This window comes from Talpa europaea (genome assembly GCF_964194135.1).
Source record: "Talpa europaea genome assembly, chromosome: 9".
Lineage (NCBI taxonomy): Eukaryota > Metazoa > Chordata > Mammalia > Eulipotyphla > Talpidae > Talpa > Talpa europaea.
In genome coordinates, this window is record NC_140076.1 from 32,702,962 (window position 1) to 32,728,797 (window position 25,836).

General features: G+C 34.5%; 1 protein-coding gene across 3 annotated transcripts in view; it reads right to left on the bottom strand.

Annotated features, from left to right (window-relative positions):
• Positions 1–221: 221 nt before the first annotated feature.
• The window catches only part of TUT4 (terminal uridylyl transferase 4), a gene marked incomplete at both ends in the record, with an annotated part of 74,074 nt that continues 48,459 nt past the window's right edge, over positions 222–25,836 (bottom strand). The window contains 14 exons of one of the 3 annotated variants that reach the window (XM_084241577.1): positions 222–289; positions 1,594–1,749; positions 5,528–5,975; positions 8,730–8,830; positions 9,963–10,171; positions 11,087–11,202; positions 16,752–16,834; positions 16,922–16,969; positions 17,215–17,392; positions 17,534–17,611; positions 22,401–22,514; positions 23,857–23,946; positions 24,226–24,329; positions 24,420–24,477. In XM_084241577.1, coding sequence (XP_084097703.1) covers positions 222–289; positions 1,594–1,749; positions 5,528–5,975; positions 8,730–8,830; positions 9,963–10,171; positions 11,087–11,202; positions 16,752–16,834; positions 16,922–16,969; positions 17,215–17,392; positions 17,534–17,611; positions 22,401–22,514; positions 23,857–23,946; positions 24,226–24,329; positions 24,420–24,477 — 1,851 coding nt within the window. Of the gene's footprint in view, positions 290–1,593; positions 1,750–5,527; positions 5,976–8,729; positions 8,831–9,962; positions 10,187–11,086; positions 11,203–16,751; positions 16,835–16,921; positions 16,970–17,214; positions 17,393–17,533; positions 17,612–22,400; positions 22,515–23,856; positions 23,947–24,225; positions 24,330–24,419; positions 24,478–25,836 lie in introns of all 3 variants that reach the window. The other 2 variants (XM_084241576.1, XM_084241575.1) reach the window with 2 other exon arrangements.

Below are 25,836 nucleotides of genomic sequence, written 5' to 3' on the forward strand. Positions count from 1 at the left end.
TTTATATACAAATAATACAGCCTTTAAAAACAGTCTTAGAATTTAAATAAGCTATCTAAATGTGTTAAAATTTTAAATCAGGACCTGATTTGTTTTGCTTTCCATTAAATGTCACTTTTTCTGTTGAATGTAACTGACATTGAGGTACGGATACCCTTGAGACAGCAGGATTGGCTGGTTGCTGTGCATCGGTAGACCAGCTGAAAGAAAATGGACTCGCATTACTCCGACACGTTTCCTCTTGGTGGGTGGGGACAACGCTCTCTACACCGACGGGCGGCACATCTGTCTGTTGGACACAACACAGACAGGAAACTGAAAGGCTTGTGCCTATTTATCTGAAAACCTCTTAGAATTAACTTGTAGCTAGTTCTCCCCACCCCATCCCCCCTAAATATATAGAAATGATGGAGCATGGCAAAACTTTTAGGAGAGGAGAAGAGGAGAGGGAAGGAAACTGAGTATGTAAAAGGAAACAGGAAAAGAGGTGGTGGTGGTGGGGGGGGGAATCAAGAATAACAAACCCACCAGGAAGAACCTGAGACTCTTCCTCCCTTCTAAAAGGGCTTGTATGACCGACAGTAACCTTCCTCAGAAGAATAAACATGCATAGTCAAGGTTTTGCCATTAATAAGACAAGATGCCTCAGCAGTTTAGTTTAGGAAGGCTTAAATATATCAAGCCTGATACTCATACCAGTAGCTTCCCCTTAAAAGTTACTTCATTCAGTCAAAATGTCCTGCATGCCTTTCTTTAACTTCTTGAACTAGTTTAACTATAATGCTGACTAATTTTTTTAACTCCTAGGTTAACTTAAGAATTGAAGCTCAGACTCAGATATCCCCTATTAGAATTGACATACCTTTGAGTTAAGTAGGCTAGATATAATGCTACAAGTTCCTTGACATTCTATTTGTAATATTCTTTATTTAGATCAAAGTCATTACTGGTACATAAGCACCAACAGAATATAATGAATGCTAGTATCTTTCAACTCTTAGTTTCATGAAACAAATTTGATTGTGTCACTACTCAACTCAAAATCTTTTACCAGATCCCCACAGTTTACTAAACCAAGTCCAAACTGCTTCATCATACCTTTTCTAGCCTCATCTTCTAAGTTTCCCATATAGCTCATCCTCTGGTCTTATTATTTTCTCTTCTTTCCTCTTATGCCAAGTGAAATTCAGTGACTTTGCATATATTATTCCTCAGCTAAGAACACTCCTATCTAGTATCTGGGGAACAAAATTCCTGTCCTCTTTCAAAACCTAGTTCAAATGTGAAAATCTTGATTGAGCTCATCTCATGTTCATATCCTACTTTCTCGGCTAGGACAAGACTAATCAATTCCTCTAAGCTCCTAATCTTCTCTCTTATATGCTGGCTCTCTCAATAAAACAGGCACTAAATATGAGGATTTTACTTCTTACTTGAGCAACAAGTACATAGCATAGTCTGACACACTATGTGTTCTCAATAAATGTTAAATGTATGCATGAATTTTCACTGCTAGATCCTGGTCTTCACAAAGGCTTTTCATCCCAGAACAAAACCCACACAGCATCTTAACAAACTTGTAAACAATGGTACCTTGAGTATAGAAAGGTTTGTTGGGCTGAAATCTGGCATTTCCCTGATGCATGAAGTTTTGATGCAAATTATAAGGCCACGAAGCTGGGACAAGAGGAAAATGAGGACGGGCATGGTCCCAAGGAATTTGAGGATTTAGCCCTGGAAAACCTGGCTCTGCAAAAAGAAAGACATATTTAAAAACATTAGTTGTCCATTCAAATATTCCCTTATTCCACAAAGATGCACTGAATACCTAATGATGTGGCTAAAAACTATGCCTTATGTAGAGATTATAGGAAAAAAAAAAACTGTTTTAGGCTTAAACATGGTAATTGTGCTCAAATTTTCAGAAAGGTGACATACAAGAAAACATATATAATAATACATGATAAATGTTACAACAGATAAGTGCAAGTTATTCTAAAGTAAGGTTAACCCAGTTGTTCCAGGACAGAGGTTTTTCTTAAGATGACTAGGTTTTAAAGAACAAGGAATAAGTCAGTCAGGCAAAATATGGCAAGGAGGGCATTTCAGACACAAAGAATAGCATGTACAAAATCCAAGAAGCAGCACAGCAAGTTTGGGAAGCTGCAAAATAATCAGCATATACAGACAGAGGTAAAGCAAGGAAATGTAACAGAAAAGGATGGGTGAGTAGTAGGCAAGATTTTATTTCAAAGAACCTCAAGACATCATTAATGAAGTTTTATCTTACCCGAAAGAAAATGCCCACTATTTTAGAATAATTATATTTTGTTCTGGAAGGAAATCCTATAGGCAGCTGGAGGCATTATAGTATAATGGTTAAGAGCTAAGACTTTGCAAAGAGCTAAACATCTTTACATTTAAATTCTAGTTCCAAAAATTATGTATTTCAGATTGTTGTGAAGATTAAATTAGATAAAAATAATGTGGCATGCACCAGTTCTAGCATATTAAGTAGGGACTAAAAAAAAAAAAAAAGAAAGAAAGAAAGAAAAAAGAGACCTATACTTTCTATGGGAAACCACCCCTGCCAATCTACTTCCTTTAAGTAAGATGTGTCTTTAAATACATCTTACAAAGCAGAGAAATCTCTGAATCTTCTGGATCATTTTTGGTGGCTTTCTCATTCAGGGTTACAGTGAGGCAGGAAATGATCTCAGACAATGTCCTAAACTAAACTTTCTTGAAGAAAACAAATTAGGAAGCGCGAGACAGCGGTACAGGGAACAAGGAAGCTAAAACTCACAACTAGTCACATTCTCACAATCTTAGGGTTTAAGGAGGTGACCAGGAAAACACTGCTGCTGGTTATTCCAAGTTCATAAAGCTAAGTAACAGCTAAGAATTAAAATTAAGGTTGCAGGGCGCAAAGTTTACAAAACGAGAATGGGTATACAGACTGAGTCTTGGATCAATTAAGAAATGATGTTTTAGCCTAAAAGGGTACTTGGAGGATACATTCCAGTTTCCCTTTGTCATTTTCACAACCAAATAGTTTCATAATACCAACAGTATTCATTAACGATAATTTCAAAAATGAAAAAAAATTGCAAAATCTCCTGTTAAACCACTAGTATTTTAATATATTCCTATCCAGTCTGTCCATTTTTTTAAAAAGATTTATTTATTTATGCATACAAGAGCTGGGGTACAGGTCAGAGGTGCGGGGGGTGAGAGGATTCACCAGAGACAGAGTGGGGAACAGAACAGACGGATTGACTGAAATACACTGCTGAGGGGGAGCAGTGGGCAAGCCAGGAGAGGTCTGCTGCGCCATGTGGGTTGCTTCATGGCTGGCCGGGGATAGAACTTGTGCTGCAAAGGCTGCAGATTGCTTCATAGTGCGGTGCTTAACCTCTTGCGCCACCAGGGAGGCCCCTAGTCTCTCCATTTTTTAACATAATAGTTATTTTAGCTAGAATATTAAGTAGGAGTTATATGCTCATGCAAAAGTATTTATTAACAATTTAGTGTATGATGATGTATTACAAGAATAATGTATCTACCATATGCCATGTCATACACTGTACTTGACGCTCACTAGGGAGACAATGATAGACACAATAATTCATAGCTTTAGAAGTTGAGTCTAATGGGTTATGCAGAAAACAGGCAATTTCAACATAGAAAGACAGTGTTATTATATTAAGGAAACATGAAGGAGAGAAACAATACCTAATACAACTGAAGGTCAGAATTAGCAAGAGTTAATAAACATTTTCTGAAAAATGTGCTCTAAACTTAAGAAGTAGGTTTTGGAGCAAAGCAGGATGTAAGACAGCGGTGGGTAAACAATCAGGGGTAATAACAAACAGTATGATGTCTTTGTTGAGTATTAATTAGTTCATTAAGGCTGAAACTGAGACCAACTAGTGGTGGGGAGAACTTGAAATTATATAAATCTAGCCAATGTATCAAAGGGCAAAACAATGGATCTGCTGTCTTTATGGTTATGTATCTCAGTGACAATCAAGGTTCATATCATGGTGTACATGCAATAATTATTTTTTTAATGAGAGAAGCAGAGGTCACATTAGAATGGCCATGTATGCCACATACCTATGAGCTTGGAAATCTAAGTGAGTTCCCACATTCTGGCATTTGTGCTCATTAAAATCATTATTATTCCAAAAGAGGTCAGAGACACCTCCTCGATCCATCCTCTAAGGAATACCACACTTTCGCTTAAAATTACCACAAATTCTTTGCGAACTGGCAGAGGGAAAGATGCAAATTTTTAGTATACATTTCCCACATGAACTACATTTCAGGGTAAACAAGGTATAAATAAGGAAAAGTTCATTACAGAAGAGTCACAAATAGTAACAGAAAATCATTATTTTAAATCCCTAAAGAAATAATGGATATCAGTGATAATTTTCAATGGCAGCTATTATGTAAAAATTAATGATGAACTTCTTAGTGTGCCGAACAGGCTGTTATCACCTAAATCACTGAAAGAGGAAGCATTTAACAGAAGTTCCTTCCAAAGTAAGGAATAAAAAACATGTAGTACCAACCAAGAAGTTTTCTTACCAAGAAAATGAACCTGAATCTAATCCAGCCCATGGATCTAACTACCAGTTAATAGGAAATATGGAGACAGAGGGTAAAACAATGCCACAAAGATAAAATCAGTGAAACCTGAATGTGGAAAATTCTATAGTAGGACAAAGAACAGAGATTCTGAAGAATGAAATTAGATTAAATCTTGGATCTACTGGATTTCCCTAGTGGCACAAGGGGTTAAGCACAGCATTATGAAGCAATCTGCAGTCTCTGCAGCACAAGACTGATCCTCAGCCAGGGAGCTACCCACATGGTGCAGCAGAGCTCACCTGACTCACCCGCTGCTCCCCTCAGCAGTGTGATTCATTCGGTCTTGCCTGTTCTGTTCCTGACTCTCTCTCTCTGGTGAATCCTTTCACCCCACCCCTCCCCCACCCCTGGCGCCTCTAGCCTGTACCCCAGCTTTTGTATGCATAAATAAATCTTAAAAATAAATACATATATACATAAATAAAAATAAAATAAATAAATCTTGGATCTACCATGATTAAAGATGACTTAAAACTCCTCTATTTCCTCAGCTGTAAAATGAGAGCTAATGTTTACTACACCAAGCAGGATTCCATTGAAGATTTAAAAGTAAGAATAATCAATTAACTAATACTTATACATAACACCTAATTCAACATTCACAGCATCCCTTGAGTTAAATGCTATTACTATACCTATTTTAGAGATATCAATAGTGATTAAGCAACTGCCCAATGCCACACAATAGATGGCAAAGTCAGCTATCTGAATCCATAGTCCAAACTCTTCACCTCTACCTAATCTTTTACTGCTCCCTCCCAAAATATTGCTTGCCATGCTATTCCTCATAATCAGTTCCCCAGGTTCAACTAATAACACCAATCATCCAACGTTTCTACAGACAAAGAAGAAGAAAAGGAAGGGTTACCCGAATTCCCCACTGTACCATTGTTCACCAGGGAATTTGGAGCCACGGTACGAGGCCAGTGTCCATCATGAGAGGAGCTAGGAATCGCCACAGGTCTGGCAGCAGGCTGAGCAAAGATGATGCTGGGATCATTCAGGCCAATATTGCTGGGGGCACTGCCTGGTGCAGAATGAATCACTGGGCCATGGATAGGCCAGGATGGAGCAGGAATCTGGAGGGGGTGCACTGGCAACAATCCCATATTGTGCATGGGAGAATACTGAGCTGGTGGTGACTGGGGAAAGTTATACATAGGCATCTGGACCTGATGTGGGGGCTGGGCTCCCTGCTGAGGTGGGCCAAGTTTGGGCTGGGATCCTGGCTGGGATGGAGGCTGGGGAATGGCAGCAGATGGGGAAGAGTTCTGTGGAAATGGCTGGGGCTGAGGAGAGTAAGATGGTGAATCAGACTGCAGAGAAAAAAAAAATACATTTTAAAGTTAATTTACAGACATCGTAATTTTAAGTAGATTGTCAAAATACAAATTTATGGAGTTATTTCATTAGAACACTATAAAAGCACCTCTATAATGCACACAACAAATAAGACCACCTCATTTTACATGAAGGTGGAATTTTCCTTTGGAAAAATTCCCCAAGGAGCTCAAACTGTCTCTCACATAGGTATTACCTTATAAACTTTCTTACTGTCCAAAGAGCATCCAAACATCAATCCCATCACAAAGAACCAACTGTTTAATAGAAACTTACCTCTAAGTATCTCAGTCACTTTCATTCAGTCCCTCAGCAACTATTTACTGAGTATTAATTATGTGCTGTGCATTGTTTTAGGCACTACAAACACAATACTAACACTACATATATGCGCTCATGAAACTTAAAATTTATGAGGGAAAGGAGGAGGAGCTGGTCAAATTGCACAATCACAATAAGGTATAGCTACTATAATAAAGAATGTATATAATGTTTAATAAAAGCGCAAAGCAGAAATACCTAAGTGCACTTTAAGAGAAGGAAAGTAAAATGAAAGAAAGTGGTGATCAAGGAAAATTTTCTGGAGAAAGTGACCTTACGCTGAAACTTAAGGGCAAATAAAAACCATATAGGAAAAAAGCATATATGGATTAGGGGAAGGGAAGAATGTTTCAGGCAGAGAGAAAAACATTACTGAAGGGCTATATACATGAAAACACGTTATTTTTTTAAAGTAACTGGAATCTGTAAAAAGCTTAAAACATTTCTGGAGTATAATCTGAGACTGGAGAACTAAGCAGGGGCAAAATATGATAGGTCCTATAAGCACTGTAGTTTAGACTTTATCCTGAGGGCAGAGGAAAATCTTGAAGGGTTTTAAACAGGTGAGATACATCATCACCTGTTGAATTCTAAAATGCAGAATGTATTTTAAATGCATTCTAAAATGCATGCTGCTAAATTTAGAAAAATCAAATAGAAAAATATGTAAGTTTCTAGCTTAATAGGACTGAAATAAAGGATATTTTATAAAATACTGGTAAGACTGACTAGAAGATTGCTGTTATACAGTAGTCCTGAGATAATAGTTCAGACTAAGGAAATACAATATATAAATAGAGGGAAGCAAAGAGCTATGAGCTGTTTTTTAAAGGTATAATCAGTAGGATTTGTGCTCAGATTTGGGACTTAAGCAAAGGAAATAATTTCAGAAACTAGAACAACAGTGTGGTCATTCAATGAGATAAGAGAACATGTGGGAGAAAAAAATAAGCTATAGTCAACATTGTTGAATTTGAAGTGTATTGTGAGATACCAGAAAGTGATGGCTAAAAGACTCTCAAGCAAAACTCAGGACTAAAATGAATACTAGAGACAAAAGACAAAAGGTAGGGACTACAGAGGTTTTGGAGACAGAACCTGAGGGTTCAAGTTCTGGTTCCAAGTGTCTGTAGATCTCGCAAGAAAACTTAACTCTCAGTTTCTTCACCTATGAAGTAAAATAACAGAATATAACTTCATTAGGTTTGTGTGATGATTAACTAAATAATAACTTGGAAAAATAAACACCAGTTCAGGAAAATAGATACATTTTAGTAACAAGGAAGAAATGGTAGAAAGATTTTAAAATGGGAATGGCATCCAAGAGGAACTGATGGGGGCTGTCAACTGTGGGTACTGTTCAAATAAACCAAAAATAAGAGATGTCAAAAATTATTAAAGTATGGTGATACACTGATGCATATTATTTTCTATACTTCAATAGTTTAAAAAAATTTAATAAGAAACAAAAATGCATGTATAAAAAGCACACAGTACTCAATAAGTGTTAGCTGATACTATTAATTTTATATGACATTAGTGAAAATGTCAAGCCAACAGTAGATATTCAAATGGTTGGGGGTTGGTTAAATGTTTCCTAAATGCTTTCTCGAAGATTCTCCTTACAACTGCTCTTCAAATGCTTTAAGAACTTTTTCTAAAACACATTGTCTCATCAGTTTTAGTGTTAAAAGTTAACAACAACTTTAAAGCTTTATAGACCTGGGTTTGATTTTCACATAATTCTTATTCTCAGCTTCCCAATTTGTAAAATTTGACCATACTACAATCTATTTCATATGACCACTCAAAATACTAAATTTGGTAAGTTTGAAGTAACAAAGTGCAGTGTTAGGTTTAGAGTAGCATTCAATTAAAATGGAAATAATTTAAGCAGGGCAAAGAAAATACAGATTTAGACAAAGGTTAAGAATCTGAATTTTAATTCAATAGTCTGTCTATTACAGTGTATATTTCACTAGATATCCTTATCAGCTATGAGAAGACACACAGAAGTTTCAAGTATATAAAATGCCACAACTTATTGTTTTAACAGTAATAAAGAACTAATACATCTCAATTTGCATCTATTTTTACTGATGGTAGTTAATATTTTTCTACTACCAAAGTCTGAAACCTCAAAGTCATTACCTCAAAGGTAATTATCTTTTTCACAAGTAGTAGACTCACTGAAGTTAAGTAGCTTACCCAAACATATAAACCTGTATCTACATTGCTTAAAAAGTAATTTTTGTTCCACCTCATGTACCTAGCAATGACAGCTGTACACAACACTGCATAATCTGGAAGACTGTATTAGCCAGTTTGAAAGATGAATCCTATTACCACCAAAGATAGTAGGTACATCTTCCTACCAAGACTAACCCTTTTACAGTTTGAAAACTTACACATTCTGAGGACTGTCTAGTCCTTATGGTCTGATCACCCTGTTGCTGGGCTGAACCAGCTACCTGTTGGGCATTTACAAGGTTGCGGACAAGCTGGGCTGCTAAGAGAAAACATCAGAAAGAAAATCAAGATAAAAAAAATACCACAGAAATAATAATCAATAAACTCCCTTCTTCTGAAAAAGAGTCTCAAATCTCAGAGATTTTATAAACTTAAAACTTTAAAATTATGATTATATTAGTGAAGAATTTATAAGAATTTTTAAGCTATTTTTCAATCATGCAGATCATTAAAAAAATACAATGGTATTAGGAACAAAACCAAATGTTATACTGCTTTTCTAAAGAAGACAATATATTTATATAAGAAAATACCATCTGCAACAAGAATCTGAATAACTGGAAATAATATAGAATATCAATACAATAATATCAATTCTAAAATATCCTACTGGACCTCATCAATTCTAAAATATTCTATTTATTCTTTTAATAAGGATCTGGGCTATTCTTGAAATTGTTTATGAAATATAACAGAAACAAGTCTCTCTTATAACACAGTAGGAAGAGCTATATTTTTTTCTATATATTCCTTGGGAAAAAACTCTCAAAAATGTTTGGGGAGAGAAAAGTTAACATTTTTTCCTCTCCATTTTTTTCCAAAGATTTATTTATTTATGCGTACAAGAACTGGGGTATAAGCCAGAGGTGCAGGGGGTGAGAGGATTCACCAGAGACTGGAGAGCAGAACAGGTAGATCTACTGAAATACACTGCTGAGGGGAGCAGAGGGGGAGGCAGGAGAGGTCTATTGCACCATGTGGATTGCTCCCTGGCAGGCCAGGGATCGAACTGGTGCTACAGCGGCTGGTGACAGCTTGATAGTGCTGTCTTCAACCCCTGCACCAACAGGGAGGCCCTCCTCTCCATTTTTTATTAAAACAAAAATTTGTTGAACAATCACTTGTGAAAGAGAAATAGTGTGACTCAAGTTCAAAGACTATTTAGTGCCTTAACACAACAGCCTGTTCAGGCCTTGATAGTGAACATAGGTTCAAGTAACATTCCACGGAAGAGCCTGCCTTGTCTAAATTGATCTCTTTATGAAACTGTAAGGTCCAAGATCATACAGTACGGTTAAGAATGGACAGGAATCAGGGTCATTATCATGACATCAACAGATAGTAAATGATTTTAATTCCAACAGAAACTATTTTTGGCTTTTTCTATTTACCTGCTACACTGCTATTCCTCTGACGGGCGAGCTTGACTTCTGGACATTCCCTTCGTACATGTCCTGCATCTCCACATATAAAACATCTGAGGTCTCTGGGGTCTCTAAAGTCTCGAGTGTCGTGGATGTCTCGTGAGTCAAGGTGGTCTCGGGAGTCCTTTTCCTCTTCATTTCCTTCCTTCTCTTCCTCACTGTCTTTCTTCTTTAGTCTAAACAGTAAACTGCTGATACCAATAATGTGGGGCTAGGGACTTGTAAACTGAATGAGTCACAGAACAAACTAAACTATACAAGGGTGTCACAATAACATAGGAACTAACATGCCAATTCTTTCATGCATCTTTTTGAAGGAAAGGGAACTCACATTTATAGCACACCTACTTATACAGCAGAAACTGGGTATTCCAGTAGTTTCATGATACAGTACCAAATTTTTTTTAAAAAATTTAAATAATTTTAATGGTTAAGAAATCATTAGAGATTGGCACTTATCCCCACTTATACAGAGGAAGAAACTGAGACCTGGAGAAGGTAAATGTCTTGCTTGATTTTAATAACAGTGTTGAAAAATTAAAAGTTTGTTCCAGCTAAAAAATTCTAAATTCTTTACATTAGGCAAGACCAGATAATTAAAGAAGGTATTTTCATAGTCTCTTAAACATAATATATAGACACATCAAAGTATATTTCATACATATTTTTTCAGGGGGTGTATAATATGTACATCCCTCAAGGTATATATTATAAAGGTGTACTCCACAGCATATACCAAGAATATTCAGTTAATTATATTTTAATTACTGGTATAAATTACTGTGAATTCCTTAGCAAGATCATGTTTTTTCATGGTTTCTGGCAGTTCCCAGCACATAGTAGGTGTGCATAAATGCTTTTTTAATTAAAAAAAACAAACACCCAAAACCAAATGAATAAATGCCTGTTACGAGATACTACTGTACCACAAACAAATCTCACTACACTGTAAAATTCCACTTAAATACACATTTACCTAGGTTCTAATTTAAAATTCTATACTTCTCTGACTTAACCATTACTGGACACAATTTTAGCTACAATTGGTGTCACATTTTCTCTGTAATATTAATACATAATCAATTGCCAACCTTCTCCTTTTTGGGCAGTCTTTCATATAGTGGCCTATTTTTCCACATACACGGCAACATCTATCATTGGGAGCCAGTTCTCCATCTGTTAATACTCTCGAATCAAAGAAGTACTCCTAGAAAGAAAACATAATTTTACTAGGAAAAAAATCACCATAAACTTTTGAAATCAAATACAAAAAAATGCTTTACAAAAATGAAATATCAAATATCTCACTCTAAATAAAACCATGATGTAAAAATAAAATTAATAATAATCATCCATAATTACTGTTGCTAATGGAACTAACCGGTGTTCACCCATTATCAATTCTCATTCATCTGTATATTTTTATATAATACTTAAAGAAAATAGACACTATTTTCACCCTCATTTTATATATGTGAAAATCAAGGCCCAGAGATTTCAAGTCATTTGCCCATAGTAAAAATAGATGGTAAATACCAGATAAAAGATTTAGAGGCAAATCTGTCTAGCTACAAGCTCATGCTTTCTGCTATGCCAGAGAATGACAACTTTTGGAAAGGAATTATTCTCATTACACAACAGCTCTATGTAAATAAGCAATCCTCTATTTAAAATATTACTGGATTTGTATACAATATTTCAAGAACATAAAGTACTATATAAAGTATAATACACCTAAAGAGAAGGTAGGAAACAAAAAAAAAATCATTTTCCCAAGTCTTAAAAGAACTAGATTAATTTTTGTTTTGTCCTAGGCACCTTATTTATCCTTCATAAGCGTTAGCTCAGTTTTATACTAATACAAAAATTCATTTGTCGTAACAGTTACCCGTATCTCTGGGTGGCAAGAAAACATGTCCACTTAATGCTCTTCATATCTATCTAAAGTGAGACATGAAAGTGTAAGACACACTCCCACTAGGGTAGCTATAATTTATTTCAAAGACAGCAACAAGTACTGATGAGTATTTGGAAATTCTGAGTTCAAAATTGCTATAATAAAGAAAATCATAAAACTAGGAGAAAATAGCAAAGTCAAGTGAAAGTGATATAAGAAAATCAAATCGGATAATCTAATCAAGAGATACAAATTCAAATAGATGAGCTCAGAAATAGAAAAAAAAGGTTGTAACTGAAGCTTTAAATAAGGAAACAACAGACTCAGGACAGGAAAAAGCTCAATAAATGAAATCTAGAGAAAGCTATGGAAGCAAAATAGACCAAGTGGAAAATCAAGTCAATGGACTTCAAAGAAAATAAGGCACAAAGAAGAAAAGAGAGAAATAAGATGCAAAAAAGGAAAAAATCAGCCCCCCCCCCCCCCCCCCGGAGGCGCAGCGGTTGAGCGCTGGGTTGCGAAGCTGCCCGTCAGCCTCTGCAGAGCCTGTTTGATCCCTGACCGCCGGTTTGATCCCTGGCCACCGATCCCCGGCCACGGGGTGAGGGTCCCACACATGGCATGCAGACCTCTCCTGCCGCCCGCTGCTCCCCTCAGTAGTGTGTTTCGTCAGTGTGCCTGCTCTGCTCTCCACTCTGACTCTGGTGAATCCTCTCACCCTCCTGTGCTTCTGACTGTACCCAGTGCTTATATAAATAAATAAATAAATCTTAAAAAAAAAAAAAAAGGAAAAATCAAGAAGCACTTTAAGCATTATCTGATACTGTAAGGAAATACAACAGAGGGGTAACTAGAATCCCAAAAGAGAAGTCACAAAAGAAATCATAAAAAAGAAGAAAGGAGAACAGAGAGCTTATTCAAAGAAATAAGAGAGGAAAATTTCCCAAACCTGGGGAAGGAACTAACTATACAAAGTCCATAAAGCTAAAAGAATACCTGATTACCTAAATAAAATGAAATCTATAATAAGACACACAATAGTGAAAATATCAAGAGTTCAAGACAAAGAAAGAACAGAGAAAGCAGTTAAGAGTAAAAAAACGCTATACCTCCCAACAAGATACAGGGTAGACATTCTATAAAGATTAAGGGATCAATAAATCAAATGGACATACACTCATCATCATATATGTACCAAATGAAGGACCATCAAAATACATGAAGGAATTATGAACAAACCTAAAAATAGTGACAGCAACACAAAAATGTACGGGATTTAAATACCCCACTAAACATCAATGGACAGATTAACTAGACAGAAAAATAACTCTGAAATGAAGAATTAGACCAGATGGGCTTATACTCATTTATAGAGCACTGCACCCCAAAAAAGATGACTATACATTCTTCTCAAGTAGCATGTGAAACATTCTCCAGGATAGCCCACAATGAGTCACAAAACCTATGTCAATAAAATCATGAAGACTGAAATCATACCAAGTATCTTCCCTGAACACAATGGTATCAAACTAGAAATCAACCACAGAAAGAAGTATGTGGAGACTAAACATGCTACTGAATGACAAATGGGTTCACAAGCTAATCTAAAGCAAAACTGAAAAAAACCTGGAGCCAAATGAAAATGAAGACACAAACTACCAGTGCTTATGGGATGCAGCAAAAGCTAGTAAGAGCAAAGTACATAGCAAGAAAGGCCTACATCAAGAAACAAGAAAGATTTGAAATAATCTAACCTCACTACTTAAGCAACTAGGAAAAAAAAGAAACCAAAACACAATAGAAGGAAGGAGATAAAAAACAAAGCAGAAGTAAATAAGAAGTCAAAAGATGCATATAACAAAAAGTTCTCTGAAAATACAAATAAAATTGATAAATCCTTAGGTAAGCTCACTAACAAAAAAGGAGAAAACTCTTAAAAATATAATCAGAAATTAAAAAGAAGTTATAACAGACATCTCAGAAATCCAGAGGGATCATGAGAGACTACTATGGACATCTTCAGGCCAAAAAGTTTGGATAACTTAGAAGACATGGACAAATTTTCAGAAGCATAAAACCTTCCAAGATTGAATCAGGAAGATTCAATAAAAAGCCTGACCAGATCACTTACAAGCAAGGAAACTGAAACAGTGTAATCAAAAAACAAAAACCCAGGATCAGATGGTCTCACTAGTGAGTTCTACTAAACCTTTTAAGATGAAATACCGATCCTCAAACTCTTCCAAAAAAAAAAAAAAAAAAAAAGAGGGTAGGCTTCCAGACACATTTTATAAGGCCAACATTAATTATTATGATGCCAAAAGCAGGCAAGGATATCACAAAAACCTACAGACCAATATCCCTGAAGAACATACATATAAAGATCATCAACAAAATCTTACAAAGCAAATTTAACAGTACACTAAACGGATGACCAAGTGGGATTTATTCATCATGACCAAGTGGGATTTATTCCAGAGATGTGAAGCAGTTCAATGTCTGCAAATAAATCAACAGAATTCACCATATTAACAGAGATAAAAATCATATGAAATTATCAATAGATGAAGAAAAAGCATCTGTGACAATTCAACATCCATTTATGATTTAAAAAACTCAAAAATTATGAACAGAAGGAATACACCTCAACATAGTAAAGGTCTAGAACTATATGACAGAACTATAATATCATATTCAATAGTGAAAAACTTAAAAGCTTTTCCTCTATCATCAGGTATAGGACAAGGTTGTCGACACTTCAGACTACAAATCCAAACAGTACTTGGAAGTCTTAGCCAGAGCAATTACACAAAAGAAAGCTATAAAGAGTCCAAATTGGGAAAGAATAAAATTACTGTTTTCAGATGACATGGTAATACACATAGAAAACACAAAGATCTACTGAAAAACTATTAGAAACAATTCACTACTGCAAAGTGTCAGGCTATAAAATCAATATACAAAATCTGTTGCATTACTATACACAAAAAACAAACTAAGGGAAAAAAATTCCATTTATCTATGCATCAAAAAGAATTAAATACCTAGGAATTAAAGTAACAAAAAAGCTAAGAAGACCTATACAATGAAAACTGTAATACACAGTTACAAGAAATCATAGACACACAAATGGAGATATTCCCAGCTCAGGGATTAGAAGAATTAACACTGTTTAAATGACCATCTTGCGCAAAGCAATGTAGGGTTCAGGGCAATCCCTATTAAAGTTTCAATGGCATTCTTCAAAGAAATAGAGCAAACATTACTGAAATTTATAGGGAATCATACAAGGCCCAAAAAGCCAAAGCAATCTTGATAAGAATAGAGGTATCACATACTCATATTTAAAATACCACAAAGCTATAATATTCAATACAATATGATACTGGAATAAAAACAGACACACAGACCAATGGAATAAATAAATAGAATGAGGAGCCCAGAAATAAATCCACACTCATATGATGGAAATTAATTTTACAATAATGAAGGATAGCCTCCTTCTGTTTTTCAATAAAAAGTGAACAACCACATGCAAAACAATGAGACTAGACTACTATTTTATAAATAAAAATTAACACAAAATGTATTAAAGACTTGGATTTAAGACCTGAAACCATAAAATACATAAAAGAAACCACAGATAAAACACTCTGTGACACTGTCTTTAGAGATGTCTTTGGGTGCTTATTAGAACAGCAAGAAAAACAAAAGCAAAAGTAAACCAAGAGAAGAACACCAAACTAAAAAGCTTCTGAACAGTAAAAGAAACTATTATTAAAACAAAAAGACATCCTATTGAATGGTTGAAAATATCTGTATATCATACAGCTGACAAGGAGCTAATATCCAAAATATACAAAGAACTCATACAAGTTAACAATTAAGAAAACAACTCAAGGGCCTCCCTGGTGGTGCAAGGTGTTAAGCACCGCACAATGAAGCAATCTGCAGCCTCTGCAGCACAAGTTCGATCCCCGGCTGGCCAGAGAGAAATCCACATGGCAAAGCAGACCTCTCCTGACTGGCCCGCTGCTCCCCTCAGCAGTGTATTTCAGTCAGCCTGTCTTTTCAGTTCCCCACTCTGGCTCTGGTCAATCCTCTCACCACCCCAGCTCTGGTCTGTACCCCAGCTCTTGTATGCATAAATAAATAAATCTTTAAAGAAAGCAACTCAACCAAAAAATGGGCAGAAGATTTGAATAGGGAAAAAAGAAAAAAAGAGAGCGAGCCAACAACACATGAAAAAATACTTATCACATTATCAGGAAAATGCAAAAGGTAACCATAATAAGATACCTCCTCACATGGGTGAGACTGGCCGCTATCATAAATAATAGAAACAATGATGTTAGTAAGAGAGAAAAAGGAACACTTGGTGGGAATATATAATTCAGCCCCTAGGGAGGTTTCTCAAAATAATGAAAACAAATCTGCCATATGATACAGCAAAGCGGGGCAGTGGGAACCACCTCAAATTCAAAATTTAAGAATAGTGAGTTTTTAGTATCCACTTTAATTCATTCAACAAATGTTTATTTGGTACATCATATATACCATGATAGTACAACCTACATGACACCATGATAAGCACCTTAGAAGTATGATGGTGAACCTGAAAGACATGGACTTTGTCCTCATGGAGCTAAATATATAGTGGAAGAAATATAATTTAACAAATAGACAAAATTTAAGATCCAGTTATCTCATTGTGGACAATAATAAGTGCTATAACAAAAAAGTGCAGGAAGCTGTAACCATCTCCCTATCTTTAAAACCAATCAGACAACAGTATTAAGCTTCTTGTACCACAAAGTACTGCAAAAAAGAAAATTCAGAATTCAATTATATAAACTTACAGCTTCTCTACCAATGAGTGGATAAAAGGGGGTGCCAAAAAGTTTTCTTCCATTGATAAATGCCTTCATGATGAAATTGGTCACTATTGAAGAAATAAAGAAACAATAAAGATGCAGACCTTAATGTGCCAGAGCTTTAAAAACGGGGGATTTCTATAATTAAAACTTACTTTTTCTAGAAACTCCAGCACCAAGGTTATGATTCAAGTCAAAGGGGTCTAGAAAAGAAATATTTTATTTTTAAATTAAGGCATATTATTTGTAACATAATATGTAACATAATATGTACTAGCCATAAATAGAGTCTGAAACTTTCTAATTCAGTCCATTTTTTAAAATTATAGATTAAAGTATAGGAATTTAAGAGGAAGAAGCTTCCGCATTTTAATGTTTCAATTTTCTTCTTAACTTCCTTGACCAAATGAAACTCTAGAGAAGCTCTGAAAATTAGCTAAATGATTACCTTCAATTGCAATGCATTTGGATGTCCATTGTTTCTCAAAAGTTGTCAACAGTTTCTTTTGCCGAATGCTAATTACATATTCCTTGAAATCAAATTCTTCAGTATAGAAGCGAAGTAGTCCCAACCAAAGTTCTCCTAATGTTTCTGTGTTCTTTCCAAGGGAAGGTAAGCGTTTTTTCTATAGGCAAGTAGAAAGAAGAAATATCTATACCTATCCAAAATATGAGCCCCAAATCCAAGTAAAATTATTAAAGAAAATTATATAAATCCTAACAGGTATCACTGAGTATTCTATAGCATAAGACCATGGAAAAATTACCAGTTCTTCTGTTTTATCAAAGAAAAAAGCATTCCATCCATCAACCATTCTCTGTGGAATCTGTTTTCCATCAAAGATCTGCATAAAAAAATTAATTTTATTATTATTTTAAGTCATCCAAATTAGTCTCATATTTAATTTTAGAATATACTGATAACAAACAATAAAAAATTTTGCCAAAAGGAACATGTCAGGATGGTATGATTTCATGCCAAGTTATTAATGAATAAAATATGTAAGAAACACCAACGGTAAGAAAGTATCTTAATAGCATCAGACTCTCCAAATAACACTTTTGATGTTATTTGATGTCATCCATTTGGCCTATCAAACACATCCAGCCCAAGAATAAGGGAAATAAAATATAAGAAAAACAATGTCATTTCATCAAAGATCATAGATGGAGGAATACATAATACAATATATAACTGATTGTGCTCCCAAAGGAAATCAATGGAACTCTTGTTTCAGGAAAGGGCTCTGCTACCTATAATCGGTTATCTGTGCCAGACAAGGCATTTGATTTTCCTAAAGAGCAAATTATGTAGCTTTCTCTAACATACTTGATAAAGACTATAAAATCTTCACAATTATTTATGAATAATAATTCACTGTTCTATGGATATAGTGAAGTAGAGGGACTAAAGCTACTTTGTACATATCCCACAGGATGATTATATAGGTACAACAGACCTCTACAAGCAATTTTGAAATTTATTTTCTATAAGAATTGAAAAAAAGCAATAAAGTAAAAAATTAAATTGGATTTAGTGTCAGCAGACCTTAATTCTACTTTCAGTTCTGCAAAGTTGTGTTTCTGGACAAGACAATTATTCTCCTAAATCCTCAGTTTTCCAATGAAAGTGAGAGATTAAATTAGGTCACTTATTTTCACCTTTTTCTTTTAAGCTGTAGAAACCTTTCCTAAAACAAAACCTTCCTGAAGTTCAATATAAAATAGATAAAGGAGAAATATTCTGACATGAGTCTGAGCAGAGAAAATATACCCTTCTCATCCATTCCTCACTCCAGTTCTCATGCATACATTAATGAGCTCCTACACTTAGCAGAATATATTTTGAAATCACTAGTTGATGGCTCCATTCATTTTAATTAGAACTATAATTTACAAAAAAAAAAAATTTTTTAAGATTTATTTATTTATTTATTTATTTATACAAGCACTGGGTATAGTCAGAAGCGCAGGAGGGTGAGAGAATTCACCAGAGCCAGACCGGGGAGCAGAGCAGGCAGACTGACGAAAAAGTACAAGGCTGAAGGGAGCAGTGGGTGGCGAAGAGGTCTGCACGCCATGTGGGACCCTTGCCCAGTGGCCGGGGATCAAACTGGCACAGCCTCGCAACCCAACGCTCAACCCCTGCGCCACCGGGGAGGCCCTAATTTACAAAATTTAACTACAAGTCCAAGTCCTCTAATTTCCCCCTCAGGTTTAAGTTCCTTTTAGGCAAAGACTATAACTTACCTCTGGAGCCAAAAATCTCTATTAGATCAAAGCCTACTATATAAAAAATATTTAATAAATGTATGTTAGATGAATATACTTATTCTGTAAGCATGTTTATACAAAAATCAAGTTTCCAGAAACTTAAGCTAAGTACATTGCTTTTTATATTTATATATAACAAAAATAAAACAGCAAAAATCATCTAACATTTAAGTTATGACATTATATAAAATAAAAAAAGAGCCTGACAATTATTTTTTAAACAAAAGATGGGGATTCTGTACTCACAAAAAAAAAGTTTTAAAGAGTTCAAAGTACAAAATTTCACCCCATAAGATTAGACTGCTGTTATAGTTGCTAGATAGAAATTATCCAAGCTACCTCTTTGGACCTTGATTCTTGATTCCAGTGATGCTGGATGGTAACAAAGACTAGATCTGTGAGCCTTGGAAGCATATGTTTCATCATTGCTTTGCCTATTTTTATGAATGCTAGTGTTTCACAGTACCTAACTTTCCAGTCTGTTTCAGTCCTTAGAACCACTGTATCTTCTCTTTCTCATCACAAACACACACTCTGTCTTTCTCTCAACATCACTTATCCTCTACTCAAAAACTCCGTGCTCTCTATAAAACCTCACAGACAAGTCAATCATACTTGCAAAAGTGACCTTGTACATTTCTGTATTTCCCTTCCCATTTTGGGTAAAATTTTAATTATCTACTGCTATATTATATTGCAGTTTTTTATTTGTGGTAAAATATATATAACACGAAATTTTCCCACTTATCCATCTTAAAGTGTAGTCAGTGGCACATTCCTGTGCTACCATTCACAGAATTCTTTTCATCTTGCAAAAATAAAATTCTGAACCTATTCATTAATAACTCCCCATTCCTTTCTTCCCCTAGTCCCTAGTAACCATCATTCTACTTTTCTATCTCTATGAATCTGACTACCACATTAAATTATAAAGTATCCTTTCAAGACTGGTTAATTTCAGTCAGCATGTCTTCAAGGACCATCCATTAAATTGCAATGTTTTAGCTGACATAAGTTAAGAAAACATAGAAGTTAAAAATGTGACCAACATCCCCTGATCATCTTTTTTTTTTTTTAAAAAAAAAGATTTATTTATTTATTTATGCATACAAGAACTGGGGTACAGGCCAGAGGTGGGGGGAGGTGGTGAGAAGATTCACCAGAGACAGAGTGGGGATCAGAACAGGCAGACTGACTGAAATACACTGCTGAGGGGAGCAGTAGGTGAGACAGGAGAGGTCTGCTGCACCATGTGGGTAGCTCCCTGGCCAGCCAGGGATCGAATTCTTGTTGCAGAGGCTACGGCTAGCTTCAAATTGCTGTGCTTAACCCCTTGTACCACCAGGGAGGCCCACCCCCTGATTTTCTTTTCATATTCATTTTTATGTGAAAATTTACTTTTACTTACGGTGATTTGCAAAAATAAATTAGTCATTCTGCTTAGGAAAGGTCCTTTGGACCCAAGAAATTTTGTATTGTTAATCATGAAAAACACTCTTAGCTGAGCCTTACACTTAGTCACTTAATGTCTACATTCAATTACTAATTGAGTCAAAGATCATCAGCTCCATTAAACATGTCCTTACCCTTAAAAGTTGATCGATGCCAACACCAATACATAAATGATGCCAGAGCAATGGACAATGAATGAGGTCCCATATGACAAGCAAAAAAAAGGCCAGAAGCAAAAATCCATATATCATCAGTTCATATGTATCACAAAGCCCCCCACATTCAGAGTTCATTATATGCCATAGACTCTCATTTCATCAATCACTGTCTATTACGCAGATATTGGCAGAGTTCTTGAAATTGGCTATGGCAATCCTACCTCATTTTTCCAATAATAGTAATTAATAAAGTTGCTAATGACAATAAACAATAAAAGCAACAATCATTTATGAACACCTAGTATAGCACCTACTACATTAAAAGGCAGTTAATGTCTCTATATGTTAACACTGAAATAATACTGTATTTTTACTGATGATGAAATTCCAACTAGTAAACATCAGGGAGCTTGATGAAGGCCACAGTGCTAGAATTAGTATTTAGACCAGCTATCTCTGGATCCAAAATTATTCCCTATTCTTTCCACTATATTGTACTGCCTCAATGGCTCTTCAAACATGAGTAATATAATGAGAGGACACCGACAAACCCCCATGACAACAAATTAGTGTTCCGTTTTTGTTAACCATAGTATTCTGTCAAAGTGGCAAATGCTGATATGCTATTACTGGGGCAATCATGTGTAAGATACCCAAATGTAAAGCTTGAACAATTAGATCAATACAGAGAAGAATATCCTTGGACTTGACAGAACTCATTAATCCCTACTAAAGTTTAAATATCCTACAGTGAATAATGGTTAGAAATCTTATTAACAAGCATAGTTTCAGCAACTTAGATTATTCTGCTAGGGAAGTATATTTTTCTTATTTTTCTGCACTGAAGAGAATTTTCTTATTTTTCTGCTAAAACCATATTGTATACTTTAGAACTTTGTAAAACTTACTTAGCCCATCTATCTTACTTAGACCACATCAACCATATGGCTTGCTATATCACAATTTTCTTCTTTGTCCTGCCTATCAAAATTTATGTAAAATCAAAGTATATGACTTTCCAAACAATTCTGATGCTTCTCTACTACTTCAAATTTAAAAAAAAACACCTTTTTATGAAACAGAACTAGATCCTCCCAATGGTTATAAATCCACTGTATACCAAGAATGAAGAGGAACAGATAAATTAAGAACTCCTTTGTACCTATTTCAGAGAGTATTAAGTGTCTACAAAAAGGAACTCTATGAATCACCAAAGCTAAGTGAATATGAGACAAATCTATTTCTTTTAATTTTATGCTTAATACAATTAACATGACCTTGCAGAGATGAGGAAGAATTTCCCTGTGTTAGCTCTCAACCACATTTCATAAAGTTGACCACAAGAGAAATCAAACTTCACTGCCAGGCAGGAAGCTTTGAAGAGAAGAAGTGTATGTGTTTACATCTAAAAGACTATAATAAATGAATTCATGGATAGTTGTAAGAATTTTTAAAATTTTTTTCAATTTACTTATGCTAAAAACAGTTGACACAATAATTTCTTAATCATCTGAAGTATTCTAAGATGTGAAATACACAAATGCTGCATAAGATATTCTTTTGCTATTCTACAGGATCCCATAATAAATTTTCAAAAAGGTACACTATTTTACTATACCGTTAATGGAAGGAGAAAACTTAGGATGTCCACAACGAAAAACTCCTTGAGCTCATGAACTGAGCAAGATCTATTCTATTTAGATTGATTGTTTTTAGAAGAAACTCCTTTACAGTTTTCTTAAACACCTACCTCTTGTAGAACAGGGATAACAGGTGGTTTTCTCTGCTGCAGAAAATACAACACCATAAGGATATAAGCATATGAAGATAAACTTCCCCTGGAAGCATCTCCAATGTCACATCGCTATAGAAACACAATTGAAAATAAAGCTTCAGAATCTTATTCCACACAGAAGTACTGATTAAGACAGCAATTTTTTAAGCTTATCAAACTGGCAAATACCCAAAAGTTCACAAATGAGAATTATAAAAGGTGTGGGTAAACAGAACGCTTACACATTACAAATGATAATATAAACTGCTATAAATTCTATGAAGAATAATTTGGCAATACCTAGAATTCTAACAATTTAACCTGCAAATATGCCAAAAGTATATGTGTAATGACTAAATCTCCAAAATTTATTGCTCAGAGAAAAAAGCAAAGTACAACATACTATTTTCAATATATTAAAAGGAGGAGGGAAATGAATCCATTTGCTTATATTGGTATAATCTATTTCTGAAAAGTACAGAAGAAATTTTACCATTTGTCTCCAGCAAGAGGCACTGGCTGGCTATTAAGTTAAGTGCGGTAGAGAGATTTTCCAACATATACCTCTTAAAACCTTCTGAATTATGAACTATATAAGTATTCATAAAGAGTTCTAATTAAAGAAAAAACCTTAAAAGAATCCTCAGAGACTTTCCTTACTTAAGGATTCACAAAGGGGATGAATGATTCTCTGACATGAATCACTTGTTTCATTACCAAAACTCCAGAACTCTTATGTTAAACTCAATTTTATTAGGTGAATCCAGAAAAGATGCTGTATCACATACGGTTTGTAATATGTAATTCGATGCCTTTCTTTTCTAAGATGTCCTCTATCCACAAAGACACATATAGGGATAACTAAACAAATATGTTTACTGTCAGGTAGTGTAGGCTTTAGAAAAGGAATATGTTATTAAATCACTCCTGTACTAAAACCCTTCCAGCAACACATTCACAAAATTAACTACTGACTGAAAAACTACCTTAAAGCAGGTGCTATACAGAACTACAGAGAGGGCTCAACTCTCATGGAATTTATAAATTTAGGAAAAAAGGATTCAATTATTGTTAAGTGTTATAACAGGAGAAACGAAAGATTTTATTGGCATTATTTTTTTTTCTTGGCCAGGAAAATACATCATTAAATTTTTAATTAGGGCGGTATGCCAAGTCCCATGCCTGAGATTGAAAACCATTATTGCACCGATAATTTACTAAAGTGTTGCACGTGGGAATAAAGCACAAACAGGAAAAAAATTAAGAACCACATTAATAGGTATAAATTTGAACCATCTAATAGTTTTTTAAAAAACTCAGTTAAGAAAAAAATAATATGATATTTTTCACAAGTTTGGCATCAGTACGTTTCACTTTAACTGCCTTTAACCTAGATTATATGAAAACAGATCATTAAATTTTTCATAATTACCTTAGCAAACACTTTCATAGTATATCCCAAGTACTGTACTCTAGGATCAATAGCTGCATAAGTAGCTAGCATTCTTGTGTTATGTTGAGCCTGAAAGATAATTCCATATATAAAAGCATTTCAAATGTATTAAAATTAAATTTACAAGAAATAATCCACTCCTAATATAAGTAAATGTAAAAACTTCAAATACCTATAAATGAGTTAAATAAAAATTGTATTTATTCAGAAGAAAACATCAAAGATAATTTAGAAAATATTTTTTCCTTATACTGTTCATATTTGAAACTTAAAGATATAATAAGTAATCTGTACACTTTTAACATATGAAGTAACCATACCTGGGTCTGTAGAGAAAGAAAAACTTACCAATGTATTATATAAACTGATATCACCTTCTAACCCACTTCGTCTGTGTTCAAATTTTACTATAGGCACTTTGGCAGTAGTTATAGGCAAAATGTTTCTTAAACCTATTTAAAAACAACAAAATTCACTAGGTTAAACAATTTTCTTAAAGCTAAAACATATTTTGTTTTAAAGCTATAATTTAAAATTCATACCTGGATGTCTCTTAAGAATTCTCGCCAAATTTTCAATTATTTCCTTACAATTCAATTTCTAAAAAACAAAAGAAATATTAAATTAAAGTTTCTCTGGCTCAATTTGGTCTTGTGCAACTGTCCTTTAAAAAGTCTAGGTATTTAATACTAGCATTTCACATCTCCAGTCATAAGCTCTACATAACCTTTCCACTCAAAGTATGTGGTCCATAGACCTGCAGTAATATCAGCATCATCTGGAAAAGGGATAGAAATAGATTCTCAGGCCCCAACCCAGTGTAGTGAATCATATTTTGCATTTTCACAAGATCCCAAGGTATTTCATATCCACACTGAAGCTTAAGAAGCACAAGAGAATGTTTTCAAATACATGAATAGACAAATAGAAATGGGTTTGATGAAGGTAAAAACATTATAGTGATTAAGAACATAAGTTGTGAATTTAGACAAACCTAGATTGAAATATTTAAGTATTGACTAGCTTTGTACCTTTAACCAGATGCTTACCACCTCTGAGGCTTATACTACTATTTGTAACATAAAAATAATCACAAACTCCTATGTTACAAAGTAGTTTAAAAGATTACAGAAGACATGTATTACAGAAGACATGTAAAGCATTCAGCAGCATGCTTGGCACAAAATAAGCACTTTAAGCCTGTAAGTCATTTACTATTATGTTGATGAAGAAAAGAAAAAATAACCATATTACTACCAGCATCTACTTCTTCAAAGAAATTCTTACCTCTGCAAATTTAAAAAATATTTCTTTCTTAAAAACTAGAGACAGCAGAGTTAGTATGGTAATGATAACCAAAATACAAGAATAGAAAAGATAATGGCATTATAAATTAACAGGATTAAACTTAAGGGTATATATATCAAAGCCCACATACCACTAAAATCACTTCTGTGTATCCCCAAGAAACTCTTTTTAGCTATAAAAGAGTAGTAGCCATTGCAGCTTAAATGGAGATTTCTAGTTACTAGAAATCTAGGAATCTTTAGTTACTACTTAATACATAATAAGAGATTATTTTTCTCTTCATTACACAAGGGTATAATTGATAATAAGTTCTAAGTTTTGATTATGGCTCATCAGGGAAGAAAATTCATTCTTTCTCATTGTTTCAATTTTTCAATGTGAATGCTACAGATTATATATAATATACAACCTTTAGTGATTAGAAGTCTATTAAATTTTATAATGAGGATACCTAAAACCCTAATTTCCTCCCTGGATAAAATCATTTTCTATTTCCTCAATTTTTGTTCTTCAAAATGGAAGGGTCAACCTCTTTCCCCAGTAGATGGGGAAGTAGTTAAGAAGTTAGTTAAGGAGAACTAAAAAGTAGTGGCAACTTTTCAGTTTCTTTACAGAACAAGATTAATACCAGAAGCAATTTTTGAGGGCCAG